The sequence below is a fragment of the Vipera berus genome (assembly GCF_964194415.1).
Source record: "Vipera berus genome assembly, chromosome: 1".
NCBI lineage: Eukaryota > Metazoa > Chordata > Lepidosauria > Squamata > Viperidae > Vipera > Vipera berus.
Window position 1 is genome coordinate 62,348,413 of NC_138202.1, and position 20,409 is coordinate 62,368,821.

A 20,409-nucleotide genomic window follows, 5' to 3' on the forward strand; every position below is an offset into this window, starting at 1 on the left:
GAATCCTGGCTAAGCAGCCAGAAATCGCTGATATAGGCCTGTAGGGGGCGTTGACCCTGCCTCAGAGCTTTCAGGCGTCGGGTGGCAGTCTGCGTCTTAATTGGGTCCTCGTACATTAGGCGCATATGGTCACAAAACCCCACAAAGTTATCCAACAAAGGGCTAGGTTGTGCCAGCAGAGGCGTGCCCCAACGAGCTGCATCCCCCGAAAGAAGGCTTAACACGAATCCCACCTTATCCCGGTCAGTGGGGAAATCAGCTGCTCTCACGCTGATAAAAAGCTGGCATTGTCCCAGGAAGGCAGGAAACAGTTCTGGATTGCCAGCAAATTTATCCGGCATTGCTATCTGACATTTCCTCCTGGGTGGGGGTGCAGCATGTACCTGAGCTTGCAGTTGAGCCACCTGAGCTGCCAGCATAGTGAGTTGCTGAGTGAGCTGAGCATTCTCGGCACGTAGCTGCTCCATCTTAGTAGCAAGGGGTGGGAGGCTGAAAGCAAACTGTTCTGTACCAGCCTGCTACCGGCCTTGCAGAAAGGCAACCCCTGTACAAACGGTAGAGACTGGAAAACAACTGAGGCTGGAAGGCGTCTGCCAAGTTTAATTCACAAGCAAAACAACAGAACAAGAAACAAAACACCGGAACTGTGATCCTCAAACGGAGCGGTTGCTTTCAGCAACCAGCCCTTCCCCAAACACTCCCTTTATTAGAGTTCAGGGCGTGGCCTCCCTGTGCCTCCTTCCGAGGAGTCCCACAGCCTTTCTCTGCTTGTTCCTGCTTGACTGCCTCCTGCGTCGGGCGTCCTTGAACAGGGCCAGCTGTGGGTCATCATCATCCGCACTGTCGGGCTCGCGCAGCTGAGAAGAGGGCCCTGGCTGGGGGCTCTGCGAAGCCTCCAAGCCATCATCAGCAAGTTCGTCTTCAACACCCTCCTCCTCCCCCTCGTCTGAGTCATCCGAGACATCCGAGCCGGCTGCCGGACCCACAGGCTGGCCCTGAATCACAACACTTGCCTGCCTAATACACTTTCACATTTCTATCTCTTTCCTCTGCATGAATATAACAGGAAGCTCTATATGGCCCCAGTTCAATAGTGCAACTAAATATGCTGCAACCAGAGTTCATTTCGCATCCTCAGTTACATCAGAAATCTCAGATCTTTTGCAAAGGAGTACATTTCTTCTACATTGACTGTGATCTAGTTTGAGAGAAGCAATCCTGGGATAAAAAGTAGCTATGTTTTTCTGATATTTCTCTCAATGTCAGTACAGAATTTTGTGTTGTCGGTATAGTCTCCAGATGCAAACAGCTTCTCATTAAACCAGGGGTGTCCAACTTTGGCAACATTAAGACTTGTGGACTTCAACTCCCAGAATTCCCCAGCCAGAGGAATTCTGGGAGTTCAGATCCACAAGTCTTAAAATTCCTAATGTTGGACACCCTTGCATTAAGCTGTTTCTTACTACAGAAATAAATGTGGCTGTATATTGCATCCTGGATTTTCTCAAGAACATGTGTGAGCCAACCCACTTACTTAAAAGTCTAATCTTCACTTCTTTTTTATACTGCAATTCATTTGTGGACAATTTTGGCAACAAATACTGGATTAAAATGTGAGCCTATAACAAATAACACTGTATCGCTCTCAGAACCATTTTACTAACCAAAAGATATGAAGCCATAGAAAGAGTAATACATTTGAAAAGTGAAGTAGTTTGGTCATAAGTATAAATTAGTTATTAACAAGGAAAAAAAATCAGTATTAAGAATTCTGAGTGTGCTGGACTGTTTAGTTGGTGAGATGGAAGGCAGAGAAAACTGGTTTGCAATAATATAAGCATAATCATTCTTTCAAGATTCTGTTATTATAGCCAATCTTAATAAAGAATAGCTTTAGCCTTCTTTTGGTCTACCTAGAAGGACTGACAGTCTGATTATGATGAAGCTTCTTCTACTATTATAGTTCAGTGAATTAGGGAGGTATGTGTCTCAATCTCTTATACACAATGTGTCAGCTGCCACCTCATGCGCGTGCTTCACTTTTGCTCGGTGCCCGTCTGCCATGAACTCTAGGGAGGGAGACTGAACGGAAGGAGGGGGGAGGTTTCAGGAGAAATGTAAAGTTCACTGAATCTCCCTGAAACATGGCTTCAAGGTCAACTAGCTGGGAACGGAATGCAGATGCATACCAACTTACACTTGAAGTACCATCAAGCTAATGTCAACTCTTAGTGAGCACCCAGACATATTTTCTCCTGAATGATCTGACCTCAACCTGTGCCTTCCAATCTTCTAGTAGTGCACTCATCATCACTATAATTGAGTCTATCCATCTTGATGCTGACCATTCTTTTCTTCTCTTTCTATCTCTCCCAGCTTCATAGCTGGGTCTTCACATAATGTGTCCAACATATGATGATATGAGCTTGGTCATTTGTATCTTGAATGAGAACTCCAGACTGGTTTGTTCTATGATCCATTAGTTTGTCTGGCTTTCTTTGCTGTAACTTTCCTAACAGCAAAATTGAAATCCATCAATATACTTTGTATCCTGTTTTTTAAAAGTCCAACTTTCACTCCCATAGAGTGTGGCAGGGAAAACCATTGTCTGGATGATTCTAATCTTTGTAAGAATGGTTACATCTTAGACACCTGAATAACTTTCCAAAAATCTTCATTGTTACCTTAAGTACTATTCTGCAGTGTTATTTACTTACTGCTAGTCCATTTATTGTTTATAGTCAATCCTAAAAAGCAGAAACTAACCACTATTTCAGCATCATCATTTTGAATTCCAAAGCTGGTTCTTGTACTACTTGTTGTCATAAGTCTGCTCTTCTTTTCATTATTTCACTAATAATTAAAACTAACTTATCCCTGTTTTAAGCAATCTCCAAACTACTTCTTCAAGAAAAGATTCTAATGATTTAATCATCTCTTAAAGGGATATACACAACTTCTACATTTGCAGCAGTTGATTAAAAACAAGTTGTTTGTGTGTATAGCTACATTATATACATTATATTAAAGCATGTTGTATTTATGCATAAGAAAAGAGTGTTTGTAGGGAAGAAAGTTTTATGATGTATACATTGAAGCCCAATTCCCAATTTACAAAATAAGTCTTTAATTTGGCAAACATTTGCAGGAATTAATTAAAACAATAGAGAGACTTTTTTAAAAAAACAAATACATAGAATCCTGCTCAGGATAATTCACTGCAAGTGCCACAATAAAATGATGGCCTCAGTGACAATTCATTTATATTTGATTCATTAAATGAAAGGTTAACTTCATTTTAAGAAAACACTTGCATATATTTCATAGAAGTTAAAAATATTTATAGGTACATATTGGAAATATATGGAATCTGCGATATATAAATAAAAAAGACACCTTAAAACATTTGTCTGATGAATTCTCTGTAAAAACTGCATCAAAATGATGCCTCATAATTTTGATTTTAATATGAAAAATACAAGGATTCTAAAGGATTCTGGAATTACAGACATTATTTCTGAATTCTGTCAAGGCAGCTAGAAAAAATTGTTGACAAATATTCTAAGTTTAAATGTACTTATTAACATCAGATAATATACACAGTAGTTAGTACTAACTCCATCAATAACTCCATTATTGATGTTTTCTTGTTCGTGATGTGCGATCCTTAGTTACTGGCTGAGCCAACATGCTATGTGAATCATTTTGTTTCCAGGCAAGTCCACTACAGGAACCATAATTAAAGCTGGTACTTTTAGGCCCATTTGTTCTTCAAGGTGTCTTTGTAGTCCTATAATATAAAAGAGATGTAATGACACATTCATTCAAGCTTTCAATATTTCATATATGAACAAATCATATTTATATTATATAGTGTATATATTTGTATAACATATTTATATACTATTATACACACAGACTTTGAAGTTGTTAAGACTGAAGCTGTATGCATGAATACAACCCATCCAATCAAGTGAGATCTGGTTCTTATTAAATAGGCATAAGACCAGAAAGCGGATAAGTTAACCCATGTAAAAAAATAGTGTCACAATAGATGTTTATGAAGATAAGCTTAGTAGTTCATGATCTAGGAGGGTCAGTAGTCTTGGGACTACTTCTGAGTCTTAAGCTGTTCCTAGATATTTTCAATTATGGGATTATTTGCTGCCTGTGAATATAAATGGTTGGGGAATGGTGTTTCTCAGCCTCAACAACTGTAAAACGTGTGGATGTCAGCTTCCAGAATTTCTCAATTGGTTGAAGTCCACACATCTTAAACTTGCTGAGGTTGAAATACCTGTCCTCTGTTCTTGCTTCTGCCCTGGGACAGGCAGAATGCAAAGAAAGAAAATGATAATTAAAACTTTATTTTTCCACAGCTGTTACAGATTGTCACCTGTAGACATGGATGTTTGTATTGTCATATATGATTTGTTCTCTTCAGGACTTGATTATGAATTTGATTTCTATGGAAATGCCCTCATCAGTGCTTAGCGAATGGGATATATTTTTCAACAATATCAATACAATAAAGTAAACTGCAGGTAGAACTCAATTCATTTGTGTTATTAATGCCAAAATAAATACATAAATAAAAATAAAGAATATTATGTGCCATCAAATAATTGTTGACTCCTAGTGACCACAAAGATTTTCTCCATAATGATCTATGCCTAACCTCGTCTTCCATGTGCATCCACCATCATGTAACATTAATTCTCCTTGCTGCAGGTCATTTATCTTCGTCCTCTCTTTATTTCCAAACCTCTTCTATAATTGCAATCAGGCTTGCAAGATTCTGTTATTATAATCTATCTCAACAAATATACTTCTTGTCTTCCTGAATGCATTATTTAGTAATTTATTTATATTTATTGGCTGTCCAATTTCAGTGGACACTGGATGGTGAGTTGAGTTCTTGATCTGATTATGCTTTCCTTCTCTCCTTAAACCCTGGTGCAACAGGGTTGTCTGTGTTGCTTATGAATACTGTCTTGCTGGCTCAGGAATTCTGGGAGTTGAAGTCCACGAGTCATAAAAGAGCCAAGGTTGCCTACCCCTGGCCTAGGTAATGTTTCAGCCTCTAATTGCCTGGGCCAGGGGTAGGCAACCTCGGCTCTTTTATGACTCGTGGACTTCAACTCCCAGAATTCCTGAGTCAGCTGGCTCAGGAATTCTGGGAGCTGAAGTCCATGAGTCATAAAAGAGCCGAGTTTGCCTACCCCTGGGCCTAGGCAAATTTCTGTCCAGGGCATTTCCCTGAGTGTATTTAATAGGTCGCAAAAGTGATACTGTCCTTATACTATTGCTATTGCTATTGCTATTTATTAGGTTTTAAATACCGTATATACTTGAGTATAAGCCAAATTTTTCAGCCCACTTTTTGGGCTGAAAAATTCCACTTCGGCTTATACTCCAGTCAACAAAAAAACTTACCGAGGACTTGTGCGCGGCCGAGGCTTTGGTGCTTCCGGGATCGCGCGCACCTCTCCCAAGCCACCGCCGTCCGGAGACCTGCCGAAGTTTGGGGAGGTTTGGGGAGGTGCGCGCCTCCCCAAACCTCCCCAAACGTCGGCAGGTCTCCGGACTTCCGCGCCCTGCCTGCCTGCTTCTTTCCGCTGTGGAAAGAAGCAGGCAGGCAGGGCGCGGAAGTCCGTAGACCTGCCGACGTTTGGGGAGGTTTGGGGAGGTGCCCACACCTCCCCAAACGTCGGCAGGTCTCCGGACCTCCGCGCCCTGCCTGCCTGCTTCTTTCCACAGCGGAAAGAAGCAGGCAGGCAGGGCGCGGAAGTCCGTAGACCTGCCGACGTTTGGGGAGGTTTGGGGAGGTGCCCACACCTCCCCAAACGTCGGCAGGTCTCCGGACCTCCGCGCCCTGCCTGCCTGCTTCTTTCCGCTGCGGACGTTTGGGGAGGTTTGGGGAGGTGCGTGCCTCCCCAAACCTCCCCAAACGTCGGCAGTTCTCCGGACCTCCGCGCCCTGCCTGCCTGCTTCTTTCCGCAGCGGAAAGAAGCAGGCAGGCAGGGCGCGGAGGTCCGGAGACCTGCCGACGTTTGGGGAGGTTTGGGGAGGTGCGCGCGCACCTCCCCAAACCTCCCCAAACTTCGGCAGGTCTCCGGACGGCGGCGGCTTGGGAGAGGTGCGCGCGATCCTGGAAGCACCGAAGCCTCGGCCGCGTGCAAGTCCTCGGTAAGCTCCGGGCGGTCACTTGCTTCGCATCTCCTGAGGGAAGGGGGGGCGACTGGAGCGGGCGTGTTTCCTCGCCTGCTGGGCGCCGCGATTTGCCCGGGGAACGCGCGGGCCCCGAATGGCAGCGTGGAGCGAGGAAGCGGACAGCCAGGGCTTCCCCGAGAGCCGCGGCCACACAGGGTATTCCTGTGTATTCAGGCTTGCAAAATGGCGGATCGAGCCTCTGCTGGCGGCAGAGGCTTGCAGAGCGCGGATCCAGCCTCCGCCGGCGGCGGAGGCTTGCAGAACGGCGGATCGGCTTATACTCGAGTCAATAACTTTTTCCAGTTTTTGGGGGTGAAATTGGGGGTCTCGGCTTATACTCGAGTCGGCTTATACTCAAGTATATACGGTATCTATTTTAGTATGTGGGCATTTATTTAATTTAGTTTTAACTTTTGTAATTTGTATTTTTATTCTTGCCCTGTTCACCGCCCTGAGTCCTGCGGGAGAAGGGCGGTATAGAAATATTATTAAATAAATAAATAAATAAATACAGATACTCCTTTGCCAATTCCTCTTCAGTGGGATCTGAGTCACGTTGGACTATTCTTCACTACAGCAGCCTGAGACTCCCTAATTATTATGGTTTTTTACTAGTCATTATACATCTTACTCTGCAATTCTTTTCTGCAACACTACAGTGTCTTGCAAACACTGTAGATCAGTGGCTGTAATGTTGAACAGTGATCTCATGGTTAGCTTTTGGGGGGCAGGGGAACAAAAGCATTATTTTGTTTGTTTTTTATTAGCTTAATGTTAATTCATATGAAGGAGGAACAAAAGCTTCTCTTAGATAATATGTACTACACACACACACACACACCATTTCCTGTTTTTTCTACAATGCTTTTAAGACAAGTCTATTTTGAAATAAATGCCACTGGATTCAGGAGGCAAAAAAATATTTTTCCCCATTATCTATAGGTTGTGAACAATTTGTGCAGCATTTTTACGCTGATTTCCGCTTTGTAAAGAATAGAGCAGTCACATCATTGTCCCATGTCTTCTCATGCAATGTCACAATGCTAGAAAGCTGTTAACAGATGGAAATGGTTGATATCAGAGGTGAATATTGACAAAGCTAGACCCAAGATCAATAATCACCATAGAGGTCAAAAGGACTTCATGTTCCATGTTCAAAGCAACTACTCATTTTATGTATTCCATCAATATTCTCATTAACTAAGCAGTATTGGAACAATGAGGTAACTGGAAATATATCTGCGCTTACAATTCTTATATATTTGTTAAATAATTATGAGGTAGAAAGGCCACCTTTAGCAAAAATTGCCCTCATTTCAGTGAAATCCCTTGTACTTTCATTATCTATTTTCATTGGATCTTGGCCATAACTGTCACTGGGTGGGAGCTATTCACTAAAGTGTATTACAGACATCAATTTTTCTAAAAGACTGCTATTTTCCCCTTCAAATTATTTAACAAGAGTCCTTAAACATATAGTAAATCAAATAACAAAAATCACTGCATAAGAAAGATAACACATCTTACTTTCAACAGTTATCAAGCAGAATGAAACATTTCAAGTGAATTTTTGTGGTAGGCAATGTAGCATTTACATTTTAAACTTTGAAATTGTCTATTAAATCACAAAAGTACCTACACTGATTGCTCCATACTTGAAAGGAAAATCAATGAACATATTTGACTTGATCAGATTGTTTAGCTGAAGTCTGCGCAAATTATTATATAAAGCGTGTACATACTTTAGGAATATGGCTTTTATTTTCTAGATGGAGCAGACACTTAACAGCAGCAGCCAGAAGATTACACACACACACACACACACACACACACACACACACACACATATACCTATACCTATACCTACCTACCTACATACATACATACATACTGTACATATATATATATTCCACCTACCTGGAAAAAACCACAAAATCCAAAATAAAAGCCACCCCAATCAGTGAAGAGATCCAGCAAACAATCATTCCCAGAGAAAAATCATCCAGATGTCCCAAGCTCTATGGTCTCCCCAAGATACACAAAGAAGGAACCCCACTCAGACCCATAGTCAGCTCCATAGGCTCACCTCTACAAAGTCTAGCCAAATTTCTTGCCAAACAACTACAGCCTTATGCAAATTCCATCACCTCACACGTACAAAACTCATTCCAATTCATAGAGATCATAAGTAAACTAAACTTACAGCCCTGTGACCTACTCGTGAGCTTCGATGTCATATCCCTCTTCATCAAAGTGCCAATCAAAGATGCCTTGACAGCTATCCTAAATAAATACAACCCCCCTAAACACATCCTAGATCTGACCAACCACTGCCTATCAAACACATACTTCATTTACAATGGATAAAGATACAAACAAATGGAAGGAGCACCCATGGGATCACCCCTTTCACCTGTCATCGCAAACCTCTACATGGAACACTTTGAAACCCTCGCTCTAGAAAAATCCAACCACAAACCCAAACTCTGGCTCAGATACATAGATGACACCTTCGTAATCTGGCCACACGGCAAAGAAAAACTGGATGACTTCCTCACACACCTCAACAGCCTACACCCCAAAATACAATTCACCATGGAAACAGAAGCTAACAATCAATTTCCCTTCCTTGATGTCTTAGTCTACAGTACAAGAAATCCAACGGCTCCCTAGGACACACTATCTACCATAAAAAAACACACACAAACCGCTACCTGAACGCACTCTCACATCACCACCCAGCACAGATCAACTCCGTAGCCAAGACACTCATCTCCAGAACAAAACACCTAGCTGACGAACAACACCTAAAAACCGAACTACACACTCTCACTAACGTACTAACAGCCAACGGATTCCAAAGAAACATGATTACCAACTTAATCCGAAGAGAGACACCCACAAAAATTCAAGACAGAGAACAAGAAAATGGCAAAGCCCTCCTCCCATACTTAAAAGGGATCACAACAAAATCGCCGAACAAAAGCAGCACAACTCACCAGTTCAGGTCTAAGGCTGGCAGCTGAGACCAGCCCATCCACTCAAAACACATCCCCACCCTATCAGAACACAGCCCCCATTCAAAACACACTCCCACCCAATCATTTTAGCTTTCATCAGCAAAACTGCCGACGTCGTCAGAGCAAGAATAGGATATCCGGGAGTGTGCCTATATAGCTGGTTGCTTTTGCATCCTGCTCATTGAGCAGGTCACCGGTCTATTAACTTCAATCAGCTGTAGCATTTCTAAATGTCCCACATTTCTTCGTGTATGTGCAGAATTAAGAGTTGTTTCTTTATTCGCGGTCACTCTCCTGGTGAGCGTATGCACGTCAGGGGGTTGGTTATCCAGCCGCTGTTGTTTTGTGCCTTCCTCCCCTCTTCTTTAGTCGAACCTGAGCCTCCGTCTCAAGATCTAAAGCTGGGCATGTTGTGGATTCGTCCTTCCTGGGGATCATTGTTGTGGCCACGCCCTCCAAATCAGCATCTAAAACTGGGCATGTCCCAAGGTCTGACACAGGGCACATTGAAAATTTGTCCTTCCTGGGAATCGCTGTTGTTCTGCCTGTAGCAGGGTTGTTCAAGTCCTGCAAAAAGCAGGCTCGTTGTAACTGTCGTAAGTCATAGTGTCATTCTTCCCATCCCCTGAGCGCCTGGTAAGCAGGTAAAAGGTCTATATGATGGTTGATGGAATTTTCGTCGGATAGCCAGGCCTCCTTGAGTAACCGGCTGCCCTTGGTGGTGTCCAGGGCTATGGCCTCGACAATGGCAAAATTAAACATATGGTTGTGACCAGCCATATGTGCCCATACCTGTGAGTGTTGTTCTTGTTTCCTGATCGCTAATTCATGCTCATGGAGCCTGGTTTTGAGCCTCTTAGTTGTTTCCCCAATGTAATTGCATTGGCAATTTTTACATTGAATTCTATATATAATTGGCGATCTTTCTTTGTCAGGGAGTGGCTCTTTAGGATGCATTAACTTGGCATGCAGGGTTTGGTCTGGTCTATGGGGGACATTGACATTATAAGGGGCCAACAACCACGCAGTAGCCTCAGACACCCCATTAATATATGGGAGTGTGGTCCATGTGGTCAGCATTGTTGATATGTTATCCTGTCGGCTACCACGGGGTTTGTGTGGCCTGCTGTAACTGCTAACAAACTCAGCAGGATAGCCGTTACGCCTGCATATACAGTATAGATATTTCTTCTCAACTTTGGCCCTAAACATATTGCAGTGCGAGTTGACCCGTCCAAACAATGTCCGATTGCAACTGATTTTGTGTGCCACGGGATGGTTGCTCCTGTAATGCAGGGTTCTATCCGTATGGGTTGGCTTGCGGTAAACGGTCCTATGGAGGGTACCATTAGATTGACGGCTGACTAATACATCCAAAAAGGTAAGAGAGCCATTGGCTTCCTCCTCAGCGGTGAAACAGATGTCTGGATAGACTGAATTCAGCTCGTCCATAAAACTGGCACTATCCTGTTTCTTAATAACCACAAATGTGTTGTCCATGTATCTAACCCAGAGCTTGGGGCGGTACTTGATCATAACTGCAGTCTCTAACTGCTGCAGGACTGCCTCCGCAATGACACTCACAATCTATCTATCTATCTATCTATCTATCTATCTATCTATCTATCTATCTATCTATCTATCTATCATCTATCTATCTATCTATCTATCGATATATAGATATATATATAGAGAGAGAGGACTAGGACCTCGAAGTCCCTTCCAACTCTGTTATTCTATTCTATTCTATTCTATTCTATTCTATTCTATTCTATTCTATTCTATTCTATTCTATTCTATTCTATTCTATTCTATTCTATTCTATTCTATTCTATTCTATTCTATTCTATTCTATTCTATTCTTCTCTTCCATTCATCTGTCTGTCTGTCTGTCCGTCCATCCATCCATCCATCCATCCATCCATCCATCCATCCATCCATCCATCCATCCATCTATCTATCTATCTATCTATCTATCTATCTATCTATCTATCTATCTATCTATCTATCTATCTATCTATCTATCTATCTAGTTGGATCAAAGCTGCAAACATATCTAATATTCCTGCTTATTTTCTCCACAACAACCTGAAGACTAGTTGCAATACTATCCTCTTAGCTGAGGAAGAAAACATTTGTTTCAGCAAGAGAACACAATTGTTGATAGAATACGTATGTGTTTTTCCCCCCTGCATGGTATCACTATGTTCCTTTCTCTGATATATCCTCTGCATTTAAACCAAATATACTGTAATATCATTTAACACGTGTCTTTAAATCCCAGAGCTAATAAAGCTCCATTGCTGCATGTGCTTTAAAGACGCTTCACAGAGGATCAAGTTCCTAACAGTCAACTAAGAGTTCCAGTCCCCAAAGAGGCGCCCCTGGTGTGCTGAGCACTTAACCCTTCGACCAGTACCAACATGACTATTCACAAATTATCGATGTTTCTAAATCCCTGGCAGATTGCAGACAGTTCTTGTCTCCCTTGAAGCCCAAGCATATGGCCTCTAATGGGACAGATTAAAGGCGGGGGAACCCACAACCAAGCACACATTCAGCCTTTGCCACATGAACGTAAAGCCACAGAAATAGGAGAAGGTGATGCAACTGGACTGAATGCGGCTAAATACATGATTAGCCCCTTGTTATGGATCATTTCCATTGATCTATATCTGGTTTTGCAGTACAGTTTAATTAAAGCTGTCTGGAACAAGCCTGTTCTCTAAATAATCAGCTATGCAGTGAGAATGTGAAACCTGAGGAAGGCTTGGGACCCTTTAAAGAAAAAGCAAAACAAAGTGCCTAATTGACTTAGTGTTTAATAACAATAGCAGAAAAGAGAGTGTATATTGGAAAATTATCTATTCTTTTGCAGCCAAACAGGATCATGAAACCCTAACACTTAGCTCTATTTCAGCTCACTTGTCTGAAGTTTGTTTGGAAGTTGTATTATTTAACAAAGCAAAAAAAATGATCTTCACAATAATGATCTTTTCAGAGTAAAGAAAAGTTTTGACAGTGCAATCCTATTAATAGCTGCTCAGAAACACGTAAATTTGTATTCAAACTTAATTTTCAGATTTGAGGGAGTTTACAGCTCAAAAGCAGCTCATCTCTATGGCATGGGCTAAGATTCTGCTTATATTTATGGAAGCATTTTTTAATCTCACATCTTAACTTTATTTTTATTCCTTTAATTCACTGACCCTCTCCACATCCCAGCCTACTTTTAAGAAGTCCCTTAACTGTCAAGAGATTTCAAGAGGCTGCTGAGAGAAATTTATGTTCTGTGCACATGGACCATTTCATTCACATCAGGGAAGTTGTGAGTGAGATGGATAGTCTCCAAATTCGATAAACAAAATAAGTTGGAATCTACATCTCACTCTGCACTTACAACTACCCATTGAGTTGATGAAACTGACTTAATAGCTGCTCCACCTGAACTGTAGTAAGAATTCTATCATACTGTATATTGCCTTATTTCATTACTGTATTTTCAATTTACCTGAAGGGGTCTGGAGAGGATTTGCATTCTAAAATGGGATATAGATGATGAACTGAAAATTGTTAATAATAAAATAGGCTGACTCTAAGTAAAATGTTTTAGAGGTTGTCCTTTCAGATAGTAATATATTATTGTAGTATACGAAGATGGTCAAGAAGTCATAGAAATGGTACCCCACAGGAATGAAACAGGGCAACTTTGAACTATATGGCCATTGCATACAAAAAGACAGAATAAATGGAAAAAGAGAGTGTGATGGCTGTGATCACAGGACACATCCGGATGTGTATGTAGCTTGTTCTCAAAGATTAATCAGGTAGTGTGGTAAGTGCCTAAGTAATGCTATGATGGTCAGGTCCTAGGCTGATAAAATTCAGGAGAGTTTTGTGAAAAGCAACTGTATGTCATCAGGGAAGAGACCTCCGTCAGCAGCTTCCTACTTTTTGCTAGGAAAAGAAACTTCATGTTGTTGCTTTTTCTGCAGAATGTGCATTCTGTTCACAGCTTTGCCTGTGCTGTCTTCTGTAAAAACAGTATTATTTTTTTAAAAAATTGCAGATTTCTTGAAAATATTTTGGAATCTTGGTGGGTCACTCAATAAAGTTATCACACAAATAAAAGCCTATGCATAACATGCACAAATTCCTTACCATCAGCCGGCAAGGTCTAGCCAATAAAAACAACATATATAGGCTAGTTGAATTAAGCCCAATTAAAACTCTGCCTATATGCTGGCTAACGTGAAAAAAAGGATACAGACAGAGCTGGCCAAAATTCAGCCAATTCTAATTACTCATGCAGTGAAGTCGAATGGTGCTAAGTTAAAGAAGAAAAATGTCTTTCATTTCTGTATTCAGTGTGAAGGACTATAAGATGATTCCCGCCCGACCCTGTTAGCATTGGCATCGTTTCAAAAACCAGAGCTGTACTGCCAAAACCGTGGGGGCCAGGCCACTGAGAAATGATCTTTGACTGTTCCATTCTGAGGGCAACAAAGACATTCAATCATTTTATCACCTTATTATAAACATTACAAGCTTGACATCAAGGTGCTGTAGGCATCTGAGCTATAATGATGGCGAATAGAAATATCCTGGGGTGGGGGAGGGGATTGTTTTTCCTCTGGTTACCACTCACCTAATTCTTATCGAGAGATGCTCCCAGAGAAGAACCTGCGAAGCTGATCTTAACCAGCAGGCAGGTTTCTATGGGAGGTGAAGAGGAGGCAAAGGGCAGTTCAACAAGCAAAAAGGAAAACAATGCACGTGGCACAATGCTTTCCGAGAGTCAAGTCATTTATTCAGGAAGTAAAAATCTCTTGAATTTCTCTTAAAGCAAAGTATATACTTAATTATTAATATATATATTTTTTCCAAGGCCTGAAAAAAAAGGTAAAGGCACATATGTTATTTTTAGAGTTAGTTCAATTATGAGCCTGTCAGCATTGGCAGTATATCCCTTCATCAGACCACCAAGCTAACATGTTTTTTTTTCCTACAGAAAAGTGTGCTTAATGACCAGTTTAACAAAAGATATTTCACTGTGGGTGTTAATTAGAGCTTTGTGGACTCTATGGGACTTGTGCGCATTAAACCCTGTAATTCAAAGAAAAAGGAGTGGGAACATACCACCCCTTCTTTTAACAATGAGTTGTTCCTGACTAAATCAGAAACGACTCAGGAAGAACTCCTCCTCTTTCTGGATATCCAAAAACCATATCATACCACTGAGGAACAGCAATCATCACTGTTTCTCAATCACAGCAACTTTAAGTTGTGTGAACTTCACCTCCTGACTGCTGGCTGGGGAATTCTGGGAATGAAAGCTGCTGAGATTTTCAATTAACCAAGATTGGAGGAAGGAAGCAAAGTGCACACTGGGAAGAGGTGGGGGGTGTTTGTCTAATCCAGTGTTTCTCAACCTTGGCAGCTTGAAAATATGTGGACTTCAACCCTGCTGGCTGAGGAATTCTGGGAGTTGAAGTCCACACTTCTTCAAGCTGCCAAGGTGGTCTAATCCATTAATCACATCCAAGATGCCGCTTTTTCTTTGGCAGAGGCAGGCTTCAAGGCCTTTCAGAAGCCAAATGATGGGTGGCAGATCTCACCTTGGGGAGGGCAGAATGTTCCAGAAGGCAGGTGCCATGGTAGAAAACGTTTTTCTAGACCTCACCAGCTGAAATTCCTTGACTGAAAGGGTCCATAGCATGCCTCTTCTGTGGTACAAGTGGGGCAGGCTCATTGAAATGAGCTAGTTCCTCATACACACTGGACCATGCCATGAAGGGCTTTAAAGGGGATAACTAAAACCTTGAATTGGACCCGGAACAATTGCAATTTTACTGCAATTTTCTCCAATATTACATGATATATCCTGGTATGTATACATTGTCAAAAATACCCCATTGGGTTGATTTATGCATGGAATTATGCAATTCTGCAATGCTGATTTTCCCCCCCTCCAGTGAACTTTTTATAACCCAAACTATAATTGCGTACCTTGAGCCACACAGCTAGAGAAGCCACAAATCATTGCTGTGGCACCAAGGGCTGCTTTTCAAAAGCAACTGGACTTTCTTGGTTTTTTCCCTTGAAAACGTTTTGCTCCTCATCCATGTTCTGAAGAAGCTTCTTGGATAAGAAGTGAAACATTTTCAAGGAAAAAAACCCCCAAGAAAGTCCATCTGGCTTTTGAAAAACATTTTTGAGATAACCATGTCCTGGATGACTAAGAATCTCCATAGACATTGCTGTGACAGATGTCTAATTGTTGATAACCATATATAGTCCCAACATTGGCTAGCATTGAGATTGCCTAAGCACAATTTGCAAAATCTGAAAGGTGAGAAGTAAAGCTTTTAGATGAGAGAGGCGAACTTTGCTAAAGTAATGTTTAGAAAGCCCTCTTTATTTCACTATTTTTATTCCAAGGTAAGGTCATCAATCTGATACCCCTCCTAAGTCAATATTCACTTCTTTCCTTCCCCTCCCAGAAGTAGCTGCCATGAGACATACCGAAGCAAATATGTCCTTTAACGGATACACATGGACTCTGCTGTAACAGTGCCTATTAGGCGATATAATATCCCAGGATGGTTTTAAAACAAGTAATAAATTTAACATTTGCTAGATTTCATTATACTCTTGGCCAAGTAGTTTCAAAGCTGAAAATTCCTAGCATACAGGTATATGTATGTATGTATTTGTATGTTTGTGTGTGTGTGTGTGTGTATGAATGAATTGGACTATGGTACGTATGTATGTATGACAGGCTCCAATTCTGCTTGCCTTTAGAAAATGATGGCCAATTGTATTTTTGGTTGTTTTAATTGTCTTGTTCATGTCACCATTTTATGTACTGGGTTATTTTTAACTACGTATAGCTTTTGTTGTTGTTAGCTGCGAAGTCCTGTCCGACCCATCGCGACCCTATGGACAATGTTCCTCCAGGCCTTCCTGTCCTCTATCATCTTCTGGAGTCATGTTATTTGACCAACAATGTTAGCTTTTTAATTTAATACAGGGGGAGAAAATCCTTACCTGATACATGTACATTATTATAGTGTACACATAGTCCTTGACTTACAACCACAACAGGAAACAGAATTTCCATTGCTGAGCAAGGTGGTCATTAAATGAGTTATGCCTGAATCTGGGACCTTTGTTTTTGCCATGGTCGTTAAGTAAATCACTGCAGTTGTTAAATGAATCAGTTGGCTGCTAAGGAAATCCGGCTTCCACCATTGACTTTGCTTGCTGGAAAGCATTTGGGAAGGTTGCAAACGGTGATCACATGAACCCAGGACACTGCAACCATCGTGAATACCCGCCAGTTGTCAAGCGCCCAAATTGTGATGATGTGATAATGAGGATGCTGCAATGGAGGTAAGTGCAAGGACCATAAGACACTTTTTTATATAACTTTGAGTGTTTGCAAAGTTAATGGTTGTCAGTTGGGGGCTACCAGTATGCCTAAAGTTTGTGCTTAAAGTTCACACTTTTTAAAGTTGCCAGTATTGAAAAACACTGTCCTGTCCTATAACTCTGGAATTCTTTGGTGGCTTCTCTTATTTAGGTAGCTTAGCCTCAGTCTAAAATTAACCAAATGCTCCTGCCTGCTGAGATACTTTTTTACAGTGTCAATACAATACAAGTAGTCCTTGACTTATGACCAGAATTGAGCCCCACACTTTTGTTGTTAAGTGAGACATTTGTTAAGTGAGTTTTGTCCCATTTTACGAACTTTCTTGCCACAGTTGTTAAGTGAATCACTGCAGTTGATAAGTTGGTAACACGGTTAAGTGAATCTGGCTTCCCCTTTGAGTCTGCTTGTCAAAAGGTTGCAAAAGGTGATCACATGACCTTGGGACACAGCCACCATCGTAAATATGTTGTCAATTACCAAGCATCTGAATTTTGATCACATGATCATGGGGATGCTACAAGGGTCGTAAGTGTGAAAAACGGCCATAAGTCTTTTTTTTCCAGTGTCGTTGTAATTTTGAACAGTCACTAAATGAACTGTTGTAAGTTGAGGACTACCTATACAATAAATATTCTGGATTGACGAAGCTGTTGTACTTTAATTAATCTCTTGTAAGACTTCTATGGTCTATGTAAGCAGATATAATTAACCTTAACAGGTCTCTCCAGATAGTTTAAACTCGTAGAAACACCTTTTATATAGAAATACCTTTATTGCAATTCAGATGACGTTGTACAGCATTTCCAAGATATTCCCGAGGTGTCTCCAAGGTTAGAAGATGATAATGCTCCCAGGGTCTGCATATTGGGACCCCATGTTTTCTGCTAATGAAGCATGGCTCACTAGGGAAGAGGGAGGAGGAAGTCCATCCCAGAAAGGGGAGGGGAAAGGAAATACATCATATGGTAGGAGGGTCTGACTGCCCACATTGTGATTTCTCCACCCAGCCACGTGGTGGCAGCACAATAAAATATGAAACAAATGCATGAAAACTTTTAAAAATTTCCAATAATTTAATATTCTTTCTCAAATATATGAATATATAAAGAGTAAAGCACATATAGAAAAGCAATCCTTGCCCAACACATGGACATTGTTACAATGTATGTCTAAAGCCTGCACTGAAATCCCGGGTTCACATTCAGTTCAATAATAAACTAACCAACTGGTCTTAAACAAGCTATTCTGTCTACTTTATTGTCTCAAGTGCATTACAGCATAATAATATTGGTCTATTTTCCAGAGTGGTTTGGATGATTACTGAGATAATATATGCAAAGTACTTTGAACATTCAGGATAATGTATGCAAAGTACTTGGAACACTCAAGAAAACACAATAATGCTCAGATTATTGTCTCGTTCTTCTTATATGTGACCCATTTTCAGAAGAAAAACAGAATTTCTGGCTCCAAGCCATTGAGGGCAACTGCACATGACATTTGGTGCAGGGCTTTGGGTTTGTTTAAATACATAAAGAATATCATTTGAGATGAGTGTTAGTTAAAAAGATTCCAAGATACACGGGGAACATTTTTTTTACCATTTTTGCATTACACAAAAAAATATTCTCCAAAGTAAAAAATTATTCTCTGAGACATAATATGACATTTAGCTAAAGCAAATATTAACTTCAGAAATATTTTCCCTAGGATGTCAATAGGTTCCTTTTTACAGTTTCTGTAATCCCAGTCTACTAATTCTTCAAGCAAATGGTATTTTTAGAAAGTTACATATCAAATCTCATTTGAAGACAGTACTATAACACATTTGATCTCATACAAGTCTCCAGAATTACACTGTGAATGATAAAGAAGCATGGTGGCAATATGGAAAACTGATTAAATAGTGGTGCAAACTGTTGGGGAAAAAAGAAAATATTTTGCATGCAGGAATGACAATGGACTGATTGTACATTGGGAATGACATCACATGCATCCTTTAAAAGATATTCCCATTTTAGAGAGTAATACACAACATATCAGAATGGATGTGAAATTATTTAGAAGATAACATTGTTATGGTCTCAGATATGCCCAATAATTATTGATAAACACTGAATTCACTTTAATAGTGCCCCTGAAAGTGAGTGAAAATAACCATTGTGCAGCTCATTTTGATTTATGTTGTTGAACACATTTTAAAATGGTTTTACTCTTTTTGTTAACTTTGTAGCTTTCCAAAGAGAAGAACCATTTCATAATGTGCTTTATTGCTCTCTAAGCCAAGAAGTAGAATATAAATAAAACTATTATAATAAAAAAGATAAAAGTGAATATATGACTTGCCAAAAAAAGTTGTCGTTAACCTAAATGACAACTTGTCAACAATAGTATTAGAAAGCTATTAGCTTTTCACATTCCTCATTTCACATTCAGGTTTAGAGATTAAGTTAAGTCTTCACCATGAATATAAACCACATTCAGTGACAAAAGCAGTAATCATCACACTGAGCACAGTAAGTATACGATTTGTTCATCCTGGATGATTTTGTTGATCCAGTGTTGACTTCCTTGAACATTTTAATCAAAATCAAAAAGGGCAAGAGATAGCTCTTGGATTTGCTTGTGGAATACACAACAACCTATTCTTAGGTCACTGGTTTAATTCCACAACCGGTTTGGCAATTATGAGAAATTGTTATTGCTACAGTATATCTGGTGATTTATGTAAAAAGAAAAAAAATGGGAGAAATTTCATTCCAGTCATTCATGAGAGATGGTACACATGACTATATGTACACAATTCCTAAACAATGTAGAAATAATCAAAATTAAATGCATGATAAACTACATCATCCAAATATGCTCAGAAAAGATGTTTATGAGTCAAACAGAAGCCTGCCAGGTAGAAGAAACATCTTCTAATATAGCTACATCAACATCTGGCAAAGATTGTGGAAGAAATCAGATGCTCCTTAATTAAACAAGCATATTTTTTTTTGGCAGAATATACCTGGAATGAAAAAAAAAAAGCAGCACAAGCTAGCCAGGAGCTATATGCCCTTCAAAGTGCCCAGGGAATTAATATTGATTTCTTAAGCCACATCTTTGTATGTTACCAGGGGCTACATGCAGGTACAATGTGTGTAGAACATCAAATTTAAAATCTGTGGAATATAGGACTCCATTAGTGATGACCATCCAAATCAAAATCTCCTGGGAACACTTTTTAAAAATGTTTCTTTAGCAGAGTAGGAGAGGAAGTGGCAGCCAAGCAAGCAATGAAGTAATACTTGTGAGACAGATTAGGGCAAATGATTAAACAAAGAAATGGAGGGACCTGCTTAATGTTGAGTCAGATTACTGACCCAGCTAACCATTACAACTGATATTGACTGAAACAGTTCTCCAGAGTTTTGCTAGGCATTTCTCTTGCTCTGTCTGGAGATGCCAGCGGTTGTCTCCCCTCTCAGCGCTCAGATTATTTCTGCTCATATTTCATGGTTTGGCATCTGTGACACATCTAGCAGAAGAATCAATAACTATTTAGCACAATACTATCAGCTTTTTGTTCACCGTGGGAAACAGCAGTTCAGATTCCTGAAGCTTTCAACCACATTTCTGGCAAAGGCTAAAAGTGAATGTTGGCTCTAGTCAATACTGGATTTATGAAACAAAAGATGCTGAGAATGGAAACTAATATGACATTCTAATCACTTTTGGGAAGCATGCAGGCTAGTG

At 40.4% G+C, this 20,409-nt stretch overlaps 1 protein-coding gene across 1 annotated transcript in view; it reads right to left on the bottom strand.

Moving 5' to 3' along the window:
- Positions 1 to 3,117: 3,117 nt before the first annotated feature.
- Positions 3,118 to 20,409, bottom strand: part of DPH6 (diphthamine biosynthesis 6) — a 224,355-nt gene continuing 207,063 nt past the window's right edge. The window contains exon 15 of the mRNA XM_081313794.1: positions 3,118 to 3,790. Coding sequence (XP_081169920.1) covers positions 3,672 to 3,790 — 119 coding nt within the window. The 3' untranslated portion in view covers positions 3,118 to 3,671. The remainder of the gene's footprint in view (positions 3,791 to 20,409) is intronic.